The 21,268-nt window shown below is 33.8% G+C and overlaps 1 protein-coding gene across 3 annotated transcripts in view; it reads right to left on the bottom strand.

Moving 5' to 3' along the window:
• Positions 1-20,079, bottom strand: part of LOC132720954 (receptor-type tyrosine-protein phosphatase N2-like) — a 147,727-nt gene extending 127,648 nt beyond the window's left edge. For 2 of the 3 annotated variants that reach the window (XM_060705200.1, XM_060705202.1), the window contains exons 1-7: positions 19,967-20,079; positions 16,132-16,941; positions 15,487-15,540; positions 11,379-11,435; positions 5,941-6,096; positions 5,237-5,389; positions 1,528-1,600 (exon numbers count right to left, since the gene is read on the bottom strand). In XM_060705200.1, coding sequence (XP_060561183.1) covers positions 1,528-1,600; positions 5,237-5,389; positions 5,941-6,096; positions 11,379-11,435; positions 15,487-15,540; positions 16,132-16,941; positions 19,967-20,060 — 1,397 coding nt within the window. In that variant the 5' untranslated portion in view covers positions 20,061-20,079. The remainder of the gene's footprint in view (positions 1-1,527; positions 1,601-5,236; positions 5,390-5,940; positions 6,097-11,378; positions 11,436-15,486; positions 15,541-16,131; positions 16,942-19,966) is intronic. The other variant, XM_060705201.1, reaches the window with a different exon arrangement.
• Between the last annotated feature and the right edge of the window lie 1,189 nt (positions 20,080-21,268).

The raw sequence follows: 21,268 nt of genomic DNA, 5'->3' as shown, positions 1-21,268 counted from the left end.
GTTATATGCTTTGAGAAACAATTAGTAATGCTTTGAGGAACTATAAGTAATGCTTTGAGAAACAGTAAGTAGCTTTGAGAAACAATAAGTAATTCTTTGAGGAACATAAAGTAATGCTTTGAGAAACAATAAATAATGCTTTGAGAAACAATGAATAATTTTTTGAAAAAGAACAAGTAATGTTTTGAGAAACAACGAGTAAACAAGAAAAAAGGCTAATGGACAGCCTTTTACTAATGCTCCATCTAAACACAACAAAATACAACATCTTGGCACTGTGAACATCAAACTTGAGTAACAAGCGAACATGTACTTTGCCACAATGAGATTCTCCTTAACCAGAGGAAAGTTGATTGAGAAACAAAAAGGACCTGCAGAAAACACAGTTTATCATACTTTACTATGTTACTTTTTACTTATGACACATATTTTTTTCCCAGAGGTATAATATCCATTTTAAATTTTGTTAAAATGTCAGAAATTTTTGAAAAATTAGATTTCATAAAGAAATTACTCCTAGACTAATTCCTCTTCCAGATCATTTTCTCTCGAAAAAAAAACCTATTTCTGAGTTAAGTACAGAACAGAGTAGGACTGAGCAACTCAAGGGAAAAATTTACTTATGACATACATGTATACTAGTATAAAGAAATACCAAGTGTTGTTTGTTTGTTTGTTGTTGTTTTTATACTAATTCTATCACATTTTTGGTCAAATCTCAATTATCAGCCCACCTAACCAGCTTTCCTGGATAACTAACCAGTCAGTTACTAATTTCTCCACAAGTGACCAACTACTAATCCCACATGATATCTGAATAAGCTATTAGGGAAAATTGACCATTAGACTCATTGTCAAAGACCAATTGTTAAGGAGAAACAGCTCACCCGAGGATCAAACCAGCAACTCCTAGATGATAAATACCATGCTTTCTGGCTATCCAACTGAACAGGCAGAATTAAATTTTCAAATCAAGATCAAATGTTGTATCATTCAACGTACCTACATTTTACTATTTAATTTGCTCTAAATTCCACATTGGCTTCAAAAAATATATCCTGTGTATGTCCATTGTTCCATAACCACTAACTAATGCCAAGCAATATGTTTGGTTACTACTAAATTATGGGCATTAGCTTTGTTACACACAAATGAACCCTTTATTTGTTGCTTTTGTTCTAGACATGTTTAATTCTTAAATATGCAGTTATAACGATCATACATATTTGTTTTTCTATTGTGAAATATAGTGGACCCACTTTCTTATCATTGTCACAGAAACTATTTTTCATTATATGGTGCCACCTTTAAACATTGCAGATTGACCTAAATGTAACTGTTATAAATCATTGATGGTCATGCATACTTGTTACAAAATGAAAAATGCTAAAATTTAGCTGAAACATCAAGATAGCACCAGGTCTGTTTACATGCTTGTACCAACCATCCTATGGCTCTATACTTATAGACTTCATTCAGTGCCACAAGTGTTCAAAATATATAACAGGAAATTCAAATAACACATACTTTTGGTCCATTTCAATGAAGGCAAAGTTTGTTTCCACAACATCTTCTCTTTTTACTGCCTTTTCTGTTTTATCTGAAACAAAGATACAAACATTGAATTGAATTAGCGGTGTGGCCGAGTGGTTAATGCGTCGGACTAGTAATCTAAGGATTGCTGACTGCGTGGGTTCAAACCCTGTCAGGGGCAAGCCGTTGTTTCCTTGAGCAAGAAACTTTACATTCATTGCTTAGTACTGGTTGGTTCCAGGAACAGATTCAAGAGTGTTTCAATAAGCTTATAGCTTCCAACACAATCGAACTAAAATAAATTTGTATAAACTAAAGATACAAACACAGCCTCCTTGCATGTGGTAAATATACTGCAGGTTTTTTTAATTCATTTTTTTTGTAGTCATACTATATACCAATTTGTCACTGACTTTGTACAAGGTCATACAGATGACTATCCAGCTTTACTGGTGTCTACAGACCTCTTGTCTCTCTGCACATTATATCATACAAAAACAGGGATCTAAACACCATCAACCTTATGCCACCAAACTGTTTAAATTCAACAAAATTCCTGTCACTGGCCAAAAGATGACCCCTAATGCTCTCATCAAATACATGTGGCTGCATGGCCGAGTGGTTAACGCTTCGGACTAGTAATCTTATGATAGCTAGCTGCATGGGTTCAAACCCTGACAGGGGCAAGTCGTTGTTTCCTTGCGCAAGAAACTTTACACTCATTGCTCAGTACTGGTTGGTTCCAGGAACAGATTCGAAAGTGTGTTTATAAGCTAATAGCTTCCTACACAATCGAACTAAAATAAATTCTGTATAAACCAACCAAATACATGTGCCTTGCGACTTCAATGAACATGACATTGAAGTCTTTTTTTTGCTCTCTACTTTTAATAAAATAAGCAACCAACTTTAGACAATTATTGTTGAAAAAGACAATAATTTTTTGTTGTTTTCTTTTTTATTGTTTAAAGATCAGGTAATAAATAAGATCCTTCTAAAAACTGAAGCAAAATATCTGACAGCTAAATGTACTCATATTTTAAGTACATTTGTACTTCTGTGAAACATAATTAGAATTGGTACATTGTTTTTAATGTAATGTGACTAATGTCTTTAAAGGCATAGACATTTTTTATAGCAAATCCATTTCTCTATAATGGTAAATAGATTTTTTAAAATGAACTTTTTATACCTTTTTAAATTGAAGAGCATTCATTTTAGTGTCAATTATACCTATATAAAGGCATTGATTTGAATGACATTTACACGTAGATATTGGCAATTGCATTGGTTTTAATGTCATTTATACATAGATATTGGCAATGGCATTGATTTTAATGACATTTACACCTAAATAAAGGCATTAACACAAATTTTAATGACATTTATACCCATATATAAGCAATGACATAAATACAAATATAAAGGTAATGGCATTGAATTTAATGTTATAGGCACTGACATTCTTTCTTAATGACATTGATATCTTAATAAGGTCAAAGGCATTGTTGTTAAATGATATTTGTCATCACTTTTGGGCAAAAATGGGTTAACTCCTTATTTGATATAATAGAAGTTAACCCGTTACTGCACTCAGTAAAAATATACTTACGTAAATGTACAGACATTGTTTTTAATGACAATTTTATCTTGATGGACACTGATATTGTTTTAAAGCTGCATGCCTCCAGATTAGTCAAAATATTTCAATAAAATCAAACTTGAGAAATATGTACTACGATTTTAGGAAAAGCAAAATGATTCAAGATTCAAATAATATTTTATATGTTATGTGCAGTTAATAACTGATGTTAGAGTATTTACAACTATACTTCTACTGCGTTACTTAAAATGTATTTAAATGTATAATATTGAGAAATAGCCAAAAGGAAGCAATTTACACATTATCAATGGCACTTACAATCCACGTAAATTACCAAAAAGTTGTCAAAATATGCATAAATAGCCCTTACTGCATATTTTGACAATTTTTTGGTAATTTACGTGGATTGTAAGTGCCATTGATAATGTGTAATTTAATTGCTTCCTTTTGGCTATTTCTCAATATTATACATTTAAATACAATGTCATGTTTAAAATTTTCATGAAAATTAGCGTGAATCTGGAGGCGTGCTGCTTTAATGACATTAATATTTCATTACAGGCACCTTTATTAAAGAACTGACATATGGACATTTTATTAGATTCATATATCTCTTTAAAGGCATTTATGTCTTATGTATATCATTTGCAAACTTGTTTATTTGTTCTGGGGAATCTAGATAATCTTGTATCATCTTTAACATAATGCTTTTGAGGTTAATTCTGTGTTATTTCACCATATGCTTAATTCACTGCAATATTACCGCATAATTATACAAACTGAAGTTAAATAATAATAAGCATATGTCAAAGCAATATTCACTGAATTTCAAGCATGTTTAGTTTTTTGCCAATTCCATTTAAAACAGAGGCAATCCTTAAACAAATCAAACTTTTAGTTCTCATATCTTCACACTTTCAATATAGTTTAAAATAAAGACAAAATATAAGCTTTTATATCATACTGATACTGATATTATAGTAAGCATGACATTACAATAAAGCTACATCTGATGAAATATTTTGTAAAAGATTTGTTATATAGAATGCTAATGTAATTTAAAATACATGAATATTGTACGTAAACAGAATAAAATGTTGTCATCTTAACATATTGATACTATAAGGAAATGAGCAACTTTTCTATAATATAGCACTTTGAGTACAAGATCAATTTTTGTCTATGTTTAAATAATTAGTACATATATTATTTCTTTGATAAATATTGTCATTTTGTTATACATATTTCTATTATGTCTTCAACATGTCTGATCTGTAGCATCCATTGATGTATATTTTGTATAATAAATCTTCATATGTGTTTGGGCCAGTGGCCTTATAACTCAATAAAGTTAGAATTTGCTTGATTGCAGGTAACAGTTTTTCAAATAGTAACTTACTGGGCTCTTTCCAGCAGTCATAAGATAAGGACCTCGGACATAGTTATATAAATACGAAGAACTGATAAGGTATTTTGGTCTAACATATGCTACAAAACTCCACATAGAAACAAATAGTAGGTGAATGCTGGGATCTGTTGGCTTACTCAATTCTGAATTCTATTTTATCCTGTAACTGTCCACTTAAATCAAGTAAATTTATTTTATAGATATTCATATTATTCTATGCTTATAGAAACCAAAAGTACAAATGTCCTCCTGTTGACAATAAAATTGCACATCAATAGGTTTTTTAAAATTGATTTCAAGAGTTGGATATATTTTATTACGGTAATCAAAGTTATTGTTGTTTACATATGAAATCCAGTGGTCAAAGATTGCAATGTATTCTGAAATCTTATTAATATAAGGGAAGCAACTGTGACTGACAAAAATAAATAAATACAACTATGATTGTTCCCCTTGTTACACTCTTTCTAGAGATTGACCAAGGGAGGCAACCATAACATTCTTAAATCTAGATAATTTAGTAGGGATTATCTCTCTTAGATTAAAGACCTTATGGTGACAGTGAATTCCACCAAATTTTAACCAATAGCCCAATATATATTTTAATCTTAACAAAAACTTTTTATATTGAATACACAGACTGCCAGCATTTTGGTAAGTTAAGAGATAAGCAGCTGTTGACTTGAAGTTACCTGTATCTGACTTTTTCTCCATCTTGGGTTCATCAACTTGTTCTTGTACAATGTTGGCCAGGCTATCCACTATAGGAAGGTTCTCATCTGTTTCTTCAGGATATTCTCTCATCATTTCCTCCTCATCAATACCATATGGGAGCTGGCCATCTACTGAAATCATTGCAGCTGTTATATATGCATGAATTTACATAATAATTATAATTTGAAACCTTTATACATTTCACTACATAAAATGTGAAAATTATAACATCACATACATGAATGGTAGCATGCAATCTTCTGCAATCATTACATTACATTTAACATGAACAGAGGTTGGAAAGCTTTTGAATCATTATATCACATTCAGGCCTATTCCAAGCTCTTTTGGGAAAAAGTACCCGAGTTGGAAAATTTGTGCTGTAAAATTGCTCAAATGAGAAAATATTTGGTACCATTTGAAACCTCCTTTCAGGCTCTTTAGAACCTTCAATTCTGGTGTGCTAAAATATAGGAAGTAAAGGATATTGGAGTATTTTAAATAAAATATTTTCTATTTATTCATTTCCTTGGAATAGGGTTTTTACACAAGACTCAATTTGTAAGGAAACTATTTTGTTTGACAAGACTTTAAGCAGAATTGGCTGGAGAATTGGCTGGATATTTCAAACATTTCGAGCTTGTAAAAGTAATTTGAGCAAGGAATAAGTAAAATAAACAACCTTGCATCATGTTTTCTTCAACAGGAACATCCTCCCAAGCTTCTGGTGTGTCAGATGATTGGTCATCAGCATCACTAAGACGCAGCAACATTTTGGAAACATATGGAGTAAGATACTCAAGCTCATCGTCTGTCAAGTTTTCTGGAGTTAGTTCCCCTGTAATAAAATATAAATATTTTAAACAACTTTAAACAAGCATTGATACCTTCTCAGCACACTCAAGGCTTTGTTTTTTATTTGTTTAAGATCTCTTATTTTCTGCAATATATTTGTATCTCAATTTTGTAAATTTTCTTAACTGTAGAGGAATTGATTGAAGTATTTTTTAATTGTCCTTTTATTGTTGCTTTTAAAAAGAGGTACATGTTATCATATCAAGTTTAAACTATCTGTAACTTATCACAGGTTTCAGGTATGATGTGGCTGCCAGACAAATTTATATCAACATTTTGAGTAATATTTATAGGACAATTACCATACATGTAGTTTAATATATTTTCATATGATTCCCTACTGTTCCCCACTAAATTACCTCCCTTGAAGACTCCAAAACAGAAAAATCATATGTTTTCCAGTATCAGATAAATGAAACAATTTTCTAACATGCCTCAATTATTTTGATACATAATCGTCAAGTTAAATCCATTACAATGCCTCGATAATGTAATCTATTTTTTGCAGACACAAATCAAATCAGGAAACAATTAAGTCCTTTGGGGAAAATAAACTTTGATTCATTTAGAAATTTCTCTCACGTTGTAGAAAGTACTTCTAGTTTTATTTTTAGAGCATGCTTTCCCTTGAACTGCTGTCATGCCAGTCTTTAAATCCATATACTTACAAATAACAAAACCAGACTGACAGCTGGCGGGAATGGTTACAGTCTATCCTATGAACATGCCAGCAGTAAGGACAACAGACCCATCTGTACATGCCAGCAGTAAGGAGACAGGCCAGTCTGTACATGCCAGCAGTAAGGAGACAGGCCCGTCTGTACATGCCAGCAGAAAGGACAACAGGCCCATCTGTACATGCCAGCAGAAAGAAGACATGTCTGCCTGTACAAGCCAGCAGTAAGGAGACAGGCCAGTCTGTACATGCCAGCAGTAAGGAGACAGACCAGTCTGTACATGCCAGCAGTAAGGAGACAGGCCAGCCTGTACATGCCAGCAGTAAGGAGACAGGCCAGCCAGTACATGCCAGCAGTAAAGAGACAGGCTGGTCTGTACATGCCAGCAGTAAGGAGACAGGCCAGCGTGTACATGCCAGCAGTAAGAAGACAGGCCAGCCTGTACATGCCAGCAGTAAGGAGACAGGCCAGCCTGTACATGCCAGCAGTAAGGAGACAGACCAGCCTGTACAAGCCAGCAGTAAGGAGACAGGCCAGTCTGTACATGCCAGCAGTAAGGAGACAGACCAGTCTGTACATGCCAGCAGTAAGGAGACAGGCCAGCCTGTACATGCCAGCAGTAAGGAGACAGGCCAGCCTGTACATGCCAGCAGTAAAGAGACAGGCTGGTCTGTACATGCCAGCAGTAAGGAAACAAGCCAGCGTGTACATGCCAGCAGTAAGAAGACAGGCCAGCCTGTACATGCCAGCAGTTAGGAGAAAGGCCAGCCTGTACATGCCAGCAGTAAGGAGACAGGCCAGCCTGTACATGCCAGCAGTAAGGAGACAGGCCAGCCTGTACATGCCAGCAGTAAGGAGAAAGGCCGGCCTGTACATGCCAGTGGTAAGGAGACAGGCCAGCATTAAGGAGACAGGCCAGTCTGTACATGCCAGCAGTTAGGAGACAGGCCAGCCTTTATATGCAAGCAGTAATTACATGCCATCAGTAAGGTGACAGGCCCGTGTGTACATGCCAGCAGTAAGGAGACAGGCCAGCTTGTACATGCCAGCAGTAAAGAGACAGGCCAGCCTGTACATGCCAGCAGTAAGGAGACAGGCCAGCCTGTATATGCAAGCAGTAATTACATGCCATCAGTAAGGTGACAGGCCCGTCTGTACATGCCAGCAGTAAGGAGACAGGCCAGCATGTACATGCCAGCAGTAAGAAGACAGGCCAGCCTGTACATGCCAGCAGTAAGGAGATAGGCCAGCCTGTACATGCCAGCAGTAAGGAGACAGGCCAGCCTGTACATGCCAGCAGTTAAGAGACAGGCTGGTCTGTACAAGCCAGCAGTAAGGAGACAGGCCAGCGTGTACATGCCAGCAGTAAGAAGACAGGCCAGCCTGTACATGCCAGCAGTAAGGAGACAGGCCAGCCTGTACATGCCAGCAGTAAGGAGACAGGCCAGCCTGTACATGCCAGCAGTAAGGAGACAGGCCAACCTGTACATGCCAGCCTGTACATGCCAGCAGTTAGGAGACAGGCCAGTCTGTACATGCCAGCAGTAAGAAGACAGGCCAGTTTGTACATGCCAGCCTGTACATGTCAGCAGTAAGGAGACAGGCCAGCCTGTACATGCCAGCAGTAAGGAGACAGGCCAGCCTGTATATGCAAGCAGTAATTACATGCCATCAGTAAGGTGACAGGCCCACCTGTACATGCCAACAGTAAGGAGACTGGCCAGTCTGTACATGCAAGCAGTAATGAGACAGGCCAGCCTGTACATGCAAGCAGTAAGAAGACAAGCCAGTCTGTACATGCCAGCAGTAAGGAGACAGGCCAGCCTGTACATGCTAGCAGTAATTACATGCCATCAGTAAGGAGACAGGCCGGTCTGTACATGCCAGCAGAAAGGAGACAGGCCAGTCTGCACAAGCCAGCAGTAAGCAGACTGGCTGGTTTGTACAAGCCAGTGGTAAGGAGACAGGCCAGCTTGTACATGCCAGCAGTAAGGTGACAGGCCAGCCTGCACATGTCAGCAGTAAGGAGACAGGCCAGCCTGTACATGCCAGCAGTAAAGAGACAGGCTGGTCTGTATATACCAGCAGTAAGGAGACAGGCATGTCTGTACATGCCAGTGGTAAGGAGACAGGCTGGCCTGTAACATGCAAGCAGTAAAGAGACATGTCAGCCAGCACATGCCAGCAGTAAGGAAACAGACCCCTCTGTTCATGCCAGTGGTAAGGAAACAGGCCAGTTTGTAGATGCCAGCAGTAAGGAGACAGGCTGGTCTGTACATGCCAGCATTAAGGAAACAGGTCAGCCTGTGCATGCCAGTGGTAAAAAGACAGCCCCCCTATGTACATGCCAGTGGTAAGGAAACAGGCCAGTTTGTAGATGCCAGCAGTAAGGAAACAGGCCAGTTTGTAAATGCCAGCAGTAAGGAAACAGGCCAGCCTGTACATCCAAGCAGTAATTACATGCCAGTGGTAAGGAGACAGGCCAGTTTGTACACACCAGCAGTAAGGAAACAGGCCGCCAGTCTGTACATGCGTAATAAGACAAGCCTGGTTTATTGATATTCTGAACAGTTACCCAAAAGATTTATCAAAGATGTATGTATAATGTTCCTCCATGTTAGCATCAATGAGACCCCATGGCAGAAACAAAATCATTTGCTAGTCCTCTGAACAATAAAGTTACCATCCTCAGAAATCACTGATTACAGAATGATAACAAGTCTTCAAAGCATATCAGACCTATGAGTTTGAAGGTCAAATGACGTCAGGCTTATAAGTTTGAAGGTCATTTGATGTCAGACTTATGAGTTTGAAGATCATTAATTTTGATGTCAGACTTATGAGTTTGAAGATCAAATGATGTCACACTTATGAGTGTGACTGTCAAATGATGTCAGACTTATGAGTTTGAAGATCATTAATTTTGATGTCATACTTATGAGTTTGAAGGTCAAATGATGTCAGACTTATGAGTTTGAAGGTCAGATGATGTCAGGCTTACAAGTTTGAAGGTCAAATAATGTCAGACTTATGAGTCTAAAAGTCGAATGATATCAGACTTATGAGTTTGAAGGTCAAATGATGTCATATTTACATGTTTGAATGTCTTATGATGTTAGATTTAGGAATTTGAATGTCTATTGGTATCAGACTTACAAATCTGATTCACTTCTGATGCCAGAAAAATCTTGTGGGAAACAGGTAAGTACAGGTACAAAGAACACTTGTAAGTTAACTGCTGACTGGTACATAAATATCACTGTAATATTATTAAACTGGCTTTTAACCATACAAGAGACATTTGTACCCACTCTTGCTGAACACCTGATGTATCTGTTTCAACCAGGTATATATTAAGCAAATATTAATTTTTATTTTTTTATTTATTTTTTTTTTTGGTCACACCTAGAATACTGTTTACCAGGTTATGGTGTTTGTGAATATTTAACAGTAATAGTACCCTAGGTGACAAAATGAGAGTCAAGATGTGATTTCTGAATTATATTACATTACAGTTACCAAGGCAACTCTCCCAATACGCATAAATTTGTTTCTTCCAATATTTTTGTTAGATTTATGTTGACTGTAAAAATATTTTAATTCTATGTTTTTAAGTCCAATGACGCAAATTTCAGGTTTGCCTGATATCATATAACATAATGATAGCAATATTTTTAAAGTTTGCAGCAAATTTAATCAGGACCACAACCACGAAGATTGTGTATGATAGTGAGTATAAAGGGAGAGATTTCATTTTTTTTTCATTAAAGCATTGATTTTTCATAAAAGAGTGAAACTCAAAGCTACTCAAAAAACTTTTTTTCACAAAATTAATAATTACTTTTGTTCTTTTGATATTCTAGCTATCATTTTTTAATACACTCAAACTACAAGTCTTTGTGACCTTGACTGACTTTGATTAAGGTCAATGGCTGTAAATCATTTGCCAATGGCCCCAAAACAACATGAATTTTTAAGCTTACAGAGTGTAAATATGCCTGCCCAGGTGCTGTCTTGATTTTTTATATATAGTAAAGTTTGCCCGCTTAGCTTACTTAAGGACAGCATCAGATTAATAATGTACAGGTCATAAGTTCAATCTTCGAGCAATGCTAAATCTCTCTGTGGTCATTTGTCTCTCCTGACTGACTCATGTGGGATCAGTAGTCAGTCACTTACAGAGAGATTAGTAATTAATGTTAATTATCCCGGAAAGCCAGGTAGACGGAAATATGACTAAAAATGTATTAAAGTCAGCATAAAAACCAAACAAACAAACATAAATAGTTCCCCTTGTGACTGAGGGGTTGCCTTTAAGAGTTAGGGCATCAGAACTGTAGCCACTGTTTATACCTGGGTGATTGTACGAGGCGACTAAATCGGCTTGAATTACTAGAGTCTATGCATCTCTTAGCTCCAGCTGGTGAGATGGTTTTGACCCCTAGTGTTGATATAAGTCTGTAACACTTCATCTTTCCTGTTTTGCCACCATATGACCTAAATTCAGTAAATTGTGTTGGTGAGCAGTAAACCTAAACCAAACACACAAACAAAGCAATGAACTTGCTTGCTCCTGAAGAAATCTTACCTTGAATAAGCTTGTCTAGTGTGTTGGCTAAACTGGGAGGAAGTGATTCGATCTCTTCTGAAAATACATAATATCAACAATGAATTTAAAGTTGACAGTCTAAACCTTAATGAATTGCCTTTAATAACATTTTAACTTACCTGCTGGAACCTTAATTAACTAATTAGCCTTTGCTAACAGAATACAGTGCCAGCCCAGCCTGCATATCCCAGCAGTCTGACCAAGTTCTATACCGTGGCATTGCATCCCAGACTGCAGGAAAATCCATTAGAAATCAAATATGATGAGTTATAATATGAGCAATGTTTATAAATCATTGCTGGTATAATTTACTCATATGGCCATGATGTTTTGTTGACAATGAATTATAGTGGCGTCAATGTGGCACCAGTTTAGTTAATATACAAATCTGATACATTTTGCATTTTATTGCCTTTTGAATACAGACTGTTATTAATTAAGTTCAAATAAATATAATAAATACAATAAATATTTAGTTTCATGTCATCAATAAAAGATATAGGTCTATCGCTCTGATAGGAAAAGTTTAATTGTAGCTATTTTGTTAGGTACTGGTGGGGAAACATTATTTTTCAGCTTATCATTTTATTTCAGGCTGAACTTGTTCTAAAATGACTTGTACATTCATTTTTCAAACTTTTTTTAATCAGCTGCCATTATACTCGTGTCTCAATGCATTTTTGAAATGTCAAACTTTATCCTAATTTTTCTGTGCTATTAATCCTTAAGTTGCAGACTGGGAATCTTGTAAAGCAGTTTGAGAATGTCAGACAAGTTCCCAACCCACATGTCTATAACCGATTTATTGACAAAGGAATCCATGTATTGACCATGAAGCCTTACAGTATTACACGATTTTATTGCCCCAATACATTGTAATGAGAAAGGTGATCACAGAAAATAGCAGAATATAGCTGCCATTACAAACTGCTTCTTCTTGTCACACTAGTAAATTGAAGGCAATGACATACAAACTCACAATTCTAGACTGTCTGAATACTATAAGAATTGAAATATGTATCACAAAGGCCTTAAGTTTTTTGCTTTATGCCGAGGCATGAAGTCAAAGTAAGGGGCGGGGGGTGATGTCTGATGATGGTCTGACCATGTCACTATTCTGTCACTAACTTATCTTAAAACCTATTCACTATATTATGATGAATTGTTTTGTTCTGATTGAAGAAGTGCAATTCCATTTCAGAACTTTGGCATTTAAGTGTTAAATTGGTGCAAAAAAGAACTGCTGCCAGATGAGAATGAAAAATTTATCAACCAAAGGATCTTAATTCACCTGTACAACTATTGCGTAACCTACAAATCAAACACCTTACAGGAAATCCTGTCTGAAATATTTTTACAAAAGAAATCATTGAAAGTTAATTCAAATTAGCTCACAGTGCCCAGGATCAAAACTCCTGAATCTGGAACATATTTATCAATCTAAAGGTTTAAGACTTAATCCTATAAGAAAATCTTTTTTGTCACAATCTTTTGTAAACATCACAAAGGGCATATAAAAGGGAAGCAGTGCCCTATTGGTTAAGGTGTCTGCCTCTCAAGCCAGGGATAAAAGATTCAAGCCCTACCTCAGGTCAAAACAATACTCCTCATATGACACCAGTAGTTCTAACAATATGGTATTGCAAGTGATTTATATCTGTTGCAAGAAACTTTGTTGAGCTTCATTAAATATGTTCCAGGATGAATGGAGAAATTTATGTTAAAAAGTAGCAAGAATTGAGTAATAATTTACATGTTGTATTCAATTAATTTTTGATTTTCAGTTATCACAATTTACATAATTCTGCTAAGTTACGAACACCGTAAAAGCTATTTTTGAATATTTTGACCTCATTTTGTTAATTGACATGGGTTGGGTGTGCTGTTTGTAATATGAAAATTGCTTCCTTTTGGTTACTTCATAATATTTTACTTTTAAATACATTTTCAAAAGTTTCATTTAAATATGCATAAAACTGGAGGCATGCTGCTTTAAAGACAATACTTTGGTTTGCATTTTAAACCCGTGAAGCTTATGGCTACCTTCAAAGCAGATTCTATCGGGGAAATTCAGTTTGACCCATTTGTAAGCTCAGTTCAATATTCCTAATTAACTTTTCATTAAAATAGAAATATAATAGGAGGGACTATTTTAATTCAACCCTCAACAACTCAATTTAACCATGATTTGCATGTGAAAGTACATGTATGATATACCATTGGAAAGATTATTGATTATTCTAACCAACAGTTTTTTCATACAATTTGCACATGCAATAAAATTTTAGCAAGTCATTTAAAAACATGTGATTTTGTTTACTGGCTGAGTTGCATTGAGATTTTGAGAGAGGAGCAAAGACCTTATTCCAAAATTTGTGGGAAATTTGGTAATTGTGCCTCAGAAATAAATATTTATAAAAACGTGCTTCCGTTGCCACTAAGTGAAATATGCCCCTTGTACATACAGCTTTTCTGAAATACTAGTATGTGTACTTTTTCTCTAACAAATGCAATAGTGTGGCTTTAAAAAAATATGACTACCTAGTTTCCATTCAGAGATTTCAACAATTAGAAGTAATATGATCAAATTTCCTATAAAATCAGCTATTCCATGAAAATAAAATGCCATCACTAAGTTATGTAATTTGTAAGGGAGTAGTATAATTGAGCCAGGTCATGACAAAACCAACATAGTGTGTTTGCGACCAGCATGGATCCAGACCAGCCTGCGCTTCCGCGCAGTCTGATCAGGATCCATGCTGTTCGCTATCAGTTTCTCTACTTGTAATAGAGTTAGTAAGCGAACAGCATGGATCATGATCAGACTGTGCGGATGCGCAGGCTGGTCTGGATCCATGCTGGTCGCAAACCCATTATGTTGGTTTTGTCATGATGCGGCTCATTTATATCAAAATGATGGCATTTAACTACCTGTTTATAACAGTATCTATTTTTGGGCTTTGAGACTGTTGCAAAGGCAATTTCTATGATTCACTTTTTTTATTTACTAAATTTTTGTTAAGACAGCTGAATTATTAAGTAAAAGTTAGATGCCAATAAGAAATAAAATGATTCAAACATCATAGGAGAGACTGTAACTGTTTAATACCATAAATTCTTTCTTATTTGTGTCTAATTCACTTAAGACTTTGACCTACAATTGGTAGACATGCAGTGTTTACCCAGATACAGGCAACATTGAAATGAATGGTTTTAAATAATTTTTATTGAGAACTGTTTATGTGAAATTTAGACTAAAGACTAATGGGAATATGATGGCAATTATATCAATAAACAAGATTTTAAAATAATGATATGATATAAAACAGAAGGAAAGATGATATACAGTCCCACATGTCTCTCTTGACCAACTTGAGAGAATTAGCCCTAACCCTGCTTAAACTAAACAAAATATTACCATTCACCTCTACCACCTGTCTCATACCAGGCTCTATACTGATTAACTAATTTTTTTCTTGATATGCCTTAAATTGATAATGGACTGTTAAGTGAGTTCCCCAAAAATGGAAATTAGAAAACAGTGAGACTGTTTATGAGATTCAGCAGGTTATGGGTTAACAACGTGATATTTGTTGACTGGTTACATCTAAAATACCATTAAAATTTCTAGTTTGATTGTTCAATTGAAAAAATTAAAAGGTGAATTAGAATAACATGTTTTCAGAATATGTTTTATTGAGGTCATGACACACAGGTTTCACTTTAGGTTGGTGATTGAACAAAAAAAGACACAATGGGCTATATAGACAGTGATAATTTCAATATCAGAAAATAATTTACCATATATTAACAGTTCAGTCAAATCACATAGACAAAAGTGGCAATTACAGCAAGAGAAATTGTTAGCAGGTTGGTCCTATCAATGTAAAACAAGTATATAACAATGATTTATTGTTAGCAAATGGTGTGGTACCCTCAAAACACTACCAGTGGTAAATGTGCTGTTAAACTTAAAAGCATGGCAACAAAGGGGACCTTTCAGCTTCACAGCATAAAAATAAACATGATGAATTACCTTATGCCTTCCTTCAGGGTATAAAAATCAACATGATATACTGTATCTTACCTGTATTCTCTGTAGGAGTATCAGATAGTTCATCTAAATCAATTTGATCTTCATCTGAAACAGTACAATAAATTGAGATGTGAAAGACCTCAGATAATGATGAAAAACCATGATTTTTTAGGTAAATGATAAAATAATTTCAGAGGTAACTGATACCAGAAAACAGAATAAGAGTTTAGACTGTGGTTTTTTGTTTCCAAATAAGTTATGTTTTTTTTATGATCCACTCATCTAAAACATTTGAATAGACAGATTACTGTCATGTAGGGCTTTTGTTCAATACGAGTTAGCTCTGATTAAATTATAATCATTGATTCCATCATGAATCACAAGTAACAACTACTTTATGGACAAAATAATTAATGTAGCTAAAGATGACTGAAAATTGACATTTTTTTCTCAATATTCTAACAGCTGATACACTTAGTTCATAGTTTATACACTTACAACCTTTTAATAAAATCTAATATTATTCTGGAATATATGTCAGTACAATTCAATATCACAAGAACACATTCTACTTTTGTTTAAACTTTGAAATACACAATAAGTTCTATTGGGAGAACAGATTACATATCCTATAGTATTGTATCAATAATTCATATAAATGTGTGTAACAATGAGTATAGAAATTCAATAATGTACCATTATCTGGTGTTGTTACGTCATAAATCATATCATTGTCATTCCAAACATAGCCTGGTTCTACATCCTCATTGCTGATTCCGTAGCCTCTTTCTGGTAAATCATAATCAGGGAACCCACCTACTTGTTGTTCTGTCTGCTGCTCAAGTTCTGGCGTATATGAAAACAGTTCCGATAATTTTGAACTATATTTTGGCCTTTGTTGTCCTCGTGTAGCCTCAAGGTAATCCTTTACTAATTGTAAATCTTTGTAAGGAATTCCCGAATTTTCCCATCCGCCTCGATATGGTGTCTCGTAAGTTTGTTCGTAAGATCCTGGGTAAAGCTGAGAAACATCGTCCCTTGGGTCGTAGGAGAGGTAGTTACTAAATCCTAACTGAGAACCCCCAAAAAAGTTGCGTTTGTGAATTTTTTCATTTTTATCAAAATATTTATGTACCCTGACAATTTCATCCCGTTTCTGTGATGGTGATAACAAGGAAACAGGTTCGTATTCTTCAGCAGACGTAAATCGGTCCAGTGGAACAGTTTGTTCATAAAGACTTTCTAGTACTGAGCTTATTTCATCTTGAACTGGTTTTTTCCAGTCAAACAATAGGCTGTAACATATTTTCTTACTAAAAGGCTCTTTTATTGTTAGCGAAATTATAACGTTCTGTATAATACATTGAGTATAGCCGTCACCCCAAGAAAATCCATCTTTTACCAGTTTTAGTATTTCAACCTCTAGTTTCTTTAAGTCATGTTTTTGAAGAGTGTAATCGAAACTTGCTGGAATTCCACTTCTAGAGCAAGTTCCAAAAAGAAGATCTGAAATTAAAAGCAAAATTATTATCATACATATGTACTTATCATAAAGGCCATAAAGTAATTTAAGTAATCTATAGTTTGACATATATTTTCAACAACAAATACTAATATCAACTAATCCAGTAACATATACAACAATCTAATTAAGCTATTAAAAAGAAAATTAACTGAAACATAGCTGAATCGAAATCTGAAAGTTTTAAGCTATTGTTTTTCACTCCTACACTGATCTAGTTTGTAATTATTTTCTAGAGAGGAAATGTTAAAATCTGCCTTAATAAGAATGTTGCAGCATTCCAATAAGCATATGAAATGCATAAATGTCTAGTCAGCAAAAATGAATTTATCTTTATCATTTTATAATAATTGGCCCTATTCTACATAATATCGTAAATATTGTTACATAAATATACAAAGTGAAGAGATATATACAGAATAAATCATAGTAAATACAACTTGAAATACTACTTTTCTCTGAAAATTCATTTTATCAAAAAGTGCTCCCTCAAACTTATTATTTATTTATGAAAAAAAATATGAATATAAATTAAACATGAGCTGTCTAGCTCAACACTTATTGTATAGTTTTGCAATTATTGCCACTATTACCTCAAAGTCTTTAGAAAATGATAATAAGTATTTTGAAACAGATGTGATCACACAGGTAAATTACTTGCTTTTTAAGCTGGGTCTGCGGACTACACAATAATTATCACCTATGTATGAACATGGTATAAAACCAGAGTAAATCAATTTAACAAATCAGAATGATACAGTAACAGACATTACAAGATAAAAGACAATGTTACACAGAAGAGATAGAGAAATCAATGTTAGAGAGAGAAATCAATGTTACAAAACAAATAGAGAAATCAATGTTACAAAACAAAAAGAGAAATCAATGTTACAAAACAGATAGATAGAGAAATCAATGTTACAAAACAGATAGATAAAGAAATCAATGTTACAAAACAAAAAGAGAAATCAATGTTACAAAACAGATAGATAGAGAAATCAATGTTACAAAACAGATAGATAGAGAAATCAATGTTACAAAACAGATAGATAGAGAAATCAATGTTACAAAACAAAAAGAGAAATCAATGTTACAAAACAGATAGATAGAGAAATCAATGTTACAAAACAAAAAGAGAAATCAATGTTACAAAACAGATAGATAGAGAAATCAATGTTACAAAACAAAAAGAGAAATCAATGTTACAAAACAGATAGATAGAGAAATCAATGTTACAAAACAAAAAGAGAAATCAATGTTACAAAACAGATAGATAGAGAAATCAATGTTACAAAACAAAAAGAGAAATCAATGTTACAAACGGATATAGAAATCAATGTTACAAAACAGATAGATAGAGAAATCAATGTTACAAACAGATAGATAGAAAAATCAATGTTACAAAACAGATAGATAGAGAAATCAATGTTACAAACAGATAGATAAAGAAATCAATGTTACAAAACAAAAAGAGAAATCAATGTTACGAAACAGATAGATAGAGAAATCAATGTTACAAACAGATAGATAGAGAAATCAATGTTACAAAACAAAAAGAGAAATCAATGTTACAAAACAGATAGAGAAATCAATGTTACAATACAGATAGATAGAGAAATCAATGTTACAAACAGATAGAAAAATCACTGTTACAAACAGATAGATAGAGAAATCAATGTTACAAACATATAGAGAAATCAATGTTACAAAACAGATAGATAGAGAAATCAATGTTACATAACAGATAGATAGAGAAATCAATGTTACAAAACAGATAGATAGAGAAATCAATGTTACAAAACAGAAAGAGAAATCAATGTTACAAAACAGATAGATAAAGAAATCAATGTTACAAAACAGATAGATAGAGAAATCAATGTTACAAAACAGATAGAGAAATCAATGTTACAAAACAGATAGATAGAGAAATCAATGTTACAAACGGATAGAGAAATCAATGTTACAAAACAGATAGATAGAGAAATCAATGTTACAAAACAGATAGATAGAGAAATCAATGTTACAAACATATAGAGAAATCAATGTTACAAAACAGATCGATAGAGAAATCAATGTTACAAAACAGATAGATAGAGAAATCAATGTTACAAAACAGATATAGAGAAATCAATGTTACAAAACAGATAGATAAAGAAATCAATGTTACAAGCAGATAGAGAAATCAATGTTGTAACAAAACAGATATGTGTCGGTGGCACTTTTTTCTTCTTTAACAAATATATTAATGTATTTGAAATTGATTTTTTAAATATTCTTCAAAATACAAGCTTATCAAGATGTTGCAGTTGGTTGCAAAACTAACAAATGAAATAATACTTTGTAAAATCTAGAAAACATGATTTTACTCCCCTATATATCTATTATAAAATTATTTTCAATTCCAGTTGTTCAAAAAATCTTTGTTTTCCAAGAAACGTCGACATTTAGCGGCAATATTCACTTTGATTATATATTTCAACAGAGCTATTGTGAAGGTATATTGAGGAATATGATCCTTAGGCTTACTTCTGATATAAAAAAAGAGAAATAAGTGTAATAATAGTTTTTCAAATATGCCAGGAGTGGTGGTGTTTCTTTTTATTGATATTTTTTTGTATTTAATATAAAATATTGGATAAATTTAGCATAGTATATAGAGATGGAAACAAGTACTCTAGTACTTAGTCATTCATAAAGTAAACTACCAAGTTACTCTGTTTCCTCAGACTAAGTTAAAAGAGAAACCATCATATTAAATGACCTATCTTTGCTTGCATTTCCATGTCATACCTGTCACAATAATGAAGGTGGTAATTTATTATATTTTAGGGCACTGTTCACCAGCCAATTAATTTTTCTGTTTTAATAACACATTCAGACTATACTAATAATTAATGCAGTTTTACAGGTTTCCCCCCCAATTGTATTTAAAATTTGGGAAAAAAATTGTAATTATATAATGGCCTCCCTAATTCTTGCAAAAGAAATTCTGTAGTAACAATTACTAACCATCTATACAAGTTGAACCTATTTCACACAGTTCCTGCTTCCCAGAGAACAGGCAACCTGAAAATAGAAAAAATAAACCAATTTGTAAAAACATCGTTAAGACCTACTTTGTCTGTCAGAACATCTCCTCCCTTTTAACATTGTTTCAACACAATGTATCAACATTTCCTTAAGATGTATTAATCAATTATTGTTGATAACAAGATTCTCTGTAACATCAGAAAGGATTAAATTCATTGTAGCCCACCTAGAAGCTCAACTATAGGTAGGAGTGTATGATGACTTGTAATGTTTAATAATTAAGCAATTTCTCTGTACCAATCATTATAATTAATCGGAACCAATTTTCCAATCAATTATCATTTTTAATCAATCGTATGATAGTGTAAAAAAACAAGAATAAAGATCAACAAGGCAAAGGCAACGTTCACAGGACGCGGCCCCCCGACACACCCAAGTAGGACACCCAGAAGGCACCAAAAAAAACTTGGAGTGGACACAGGGCGAAAGGAGTGGGACATGTAATGTGAAATAATATAAACAAAAACGGGTCCATAAGGAAAGTCATAAAAATACATATTTTCTTATTGGATAGACATGGACACTCCGGTTTCATGTAATATTTTAATAATTTGCTTATTGTGGTTGTGTTTACACTTGCGTTATAATAAATAACTAATATGATATATAAATAAAAGAAAATAAACATTATGCTTGTAATGTTTCAGCCAAATAGTGTCCTATAATATTAACATGTTGTTACAAAGTCTTCCAAACTAACAATTTGACATTGACTGCATGGCTAGCATGATTTCATTCATATTCTTTTTTTTATTGTAATGAATAATTATCAGAAAACTTTTAGTTTGTGAGTTTTGATAAAGTGAGAGTGCATTGCCACATGTTTGTATTTAATGACATTTGGCTGAAGATAATATGTCCAATGTTTGTAGGGTCTAAACTATTACTATTTATGTGCAGAAGTTCACTTTAATATCCTCCTGAAATCTATCTATTTGTTTGTATTGATCATGTTACATGTCATATTTTTATTCTATAAATTTACTATTCTGAAATTTACCAATTTCAGAATCTTTCAGAACTTTTGCCTATATTAAGCTTACTAAGGAGTAAAAGACAAAACAACAAATTATATATCTTTTCAAAAAATTATTGAAACAGAAAAAAATCATATGAATGAGCAGTGTTTTTTCATTGGTTATTAAGCTTATAACAGTGCATTCTGTAATAATCTATTTAAGGAAATCTCGGGAAGGAGAAAATGAGTCTCTCTGTGGATTA

This window comes from Ruditapes philippinarum, unplaced genomic scaffold (assembly GCF_026571515.1).
Source record: "Ruditapes philippinarum isolate M1 unplaced genomic scaffold, ASM2657151v2 ctg145_1_1_1_1, whole genome shotgun sequence".
Classification (NCBI taxonomy): domain Eukaryota; kingdom Metazoa; phylum Mollusca; class Bivalvia; order Venerida; family Veneridae; genus Ruditapes; species Ruditapes philippinarum.
Note: the sequence above shows the minus strand (reverse complement) of the source record. Positions and strands in the feature narration are given on the sequence as shown.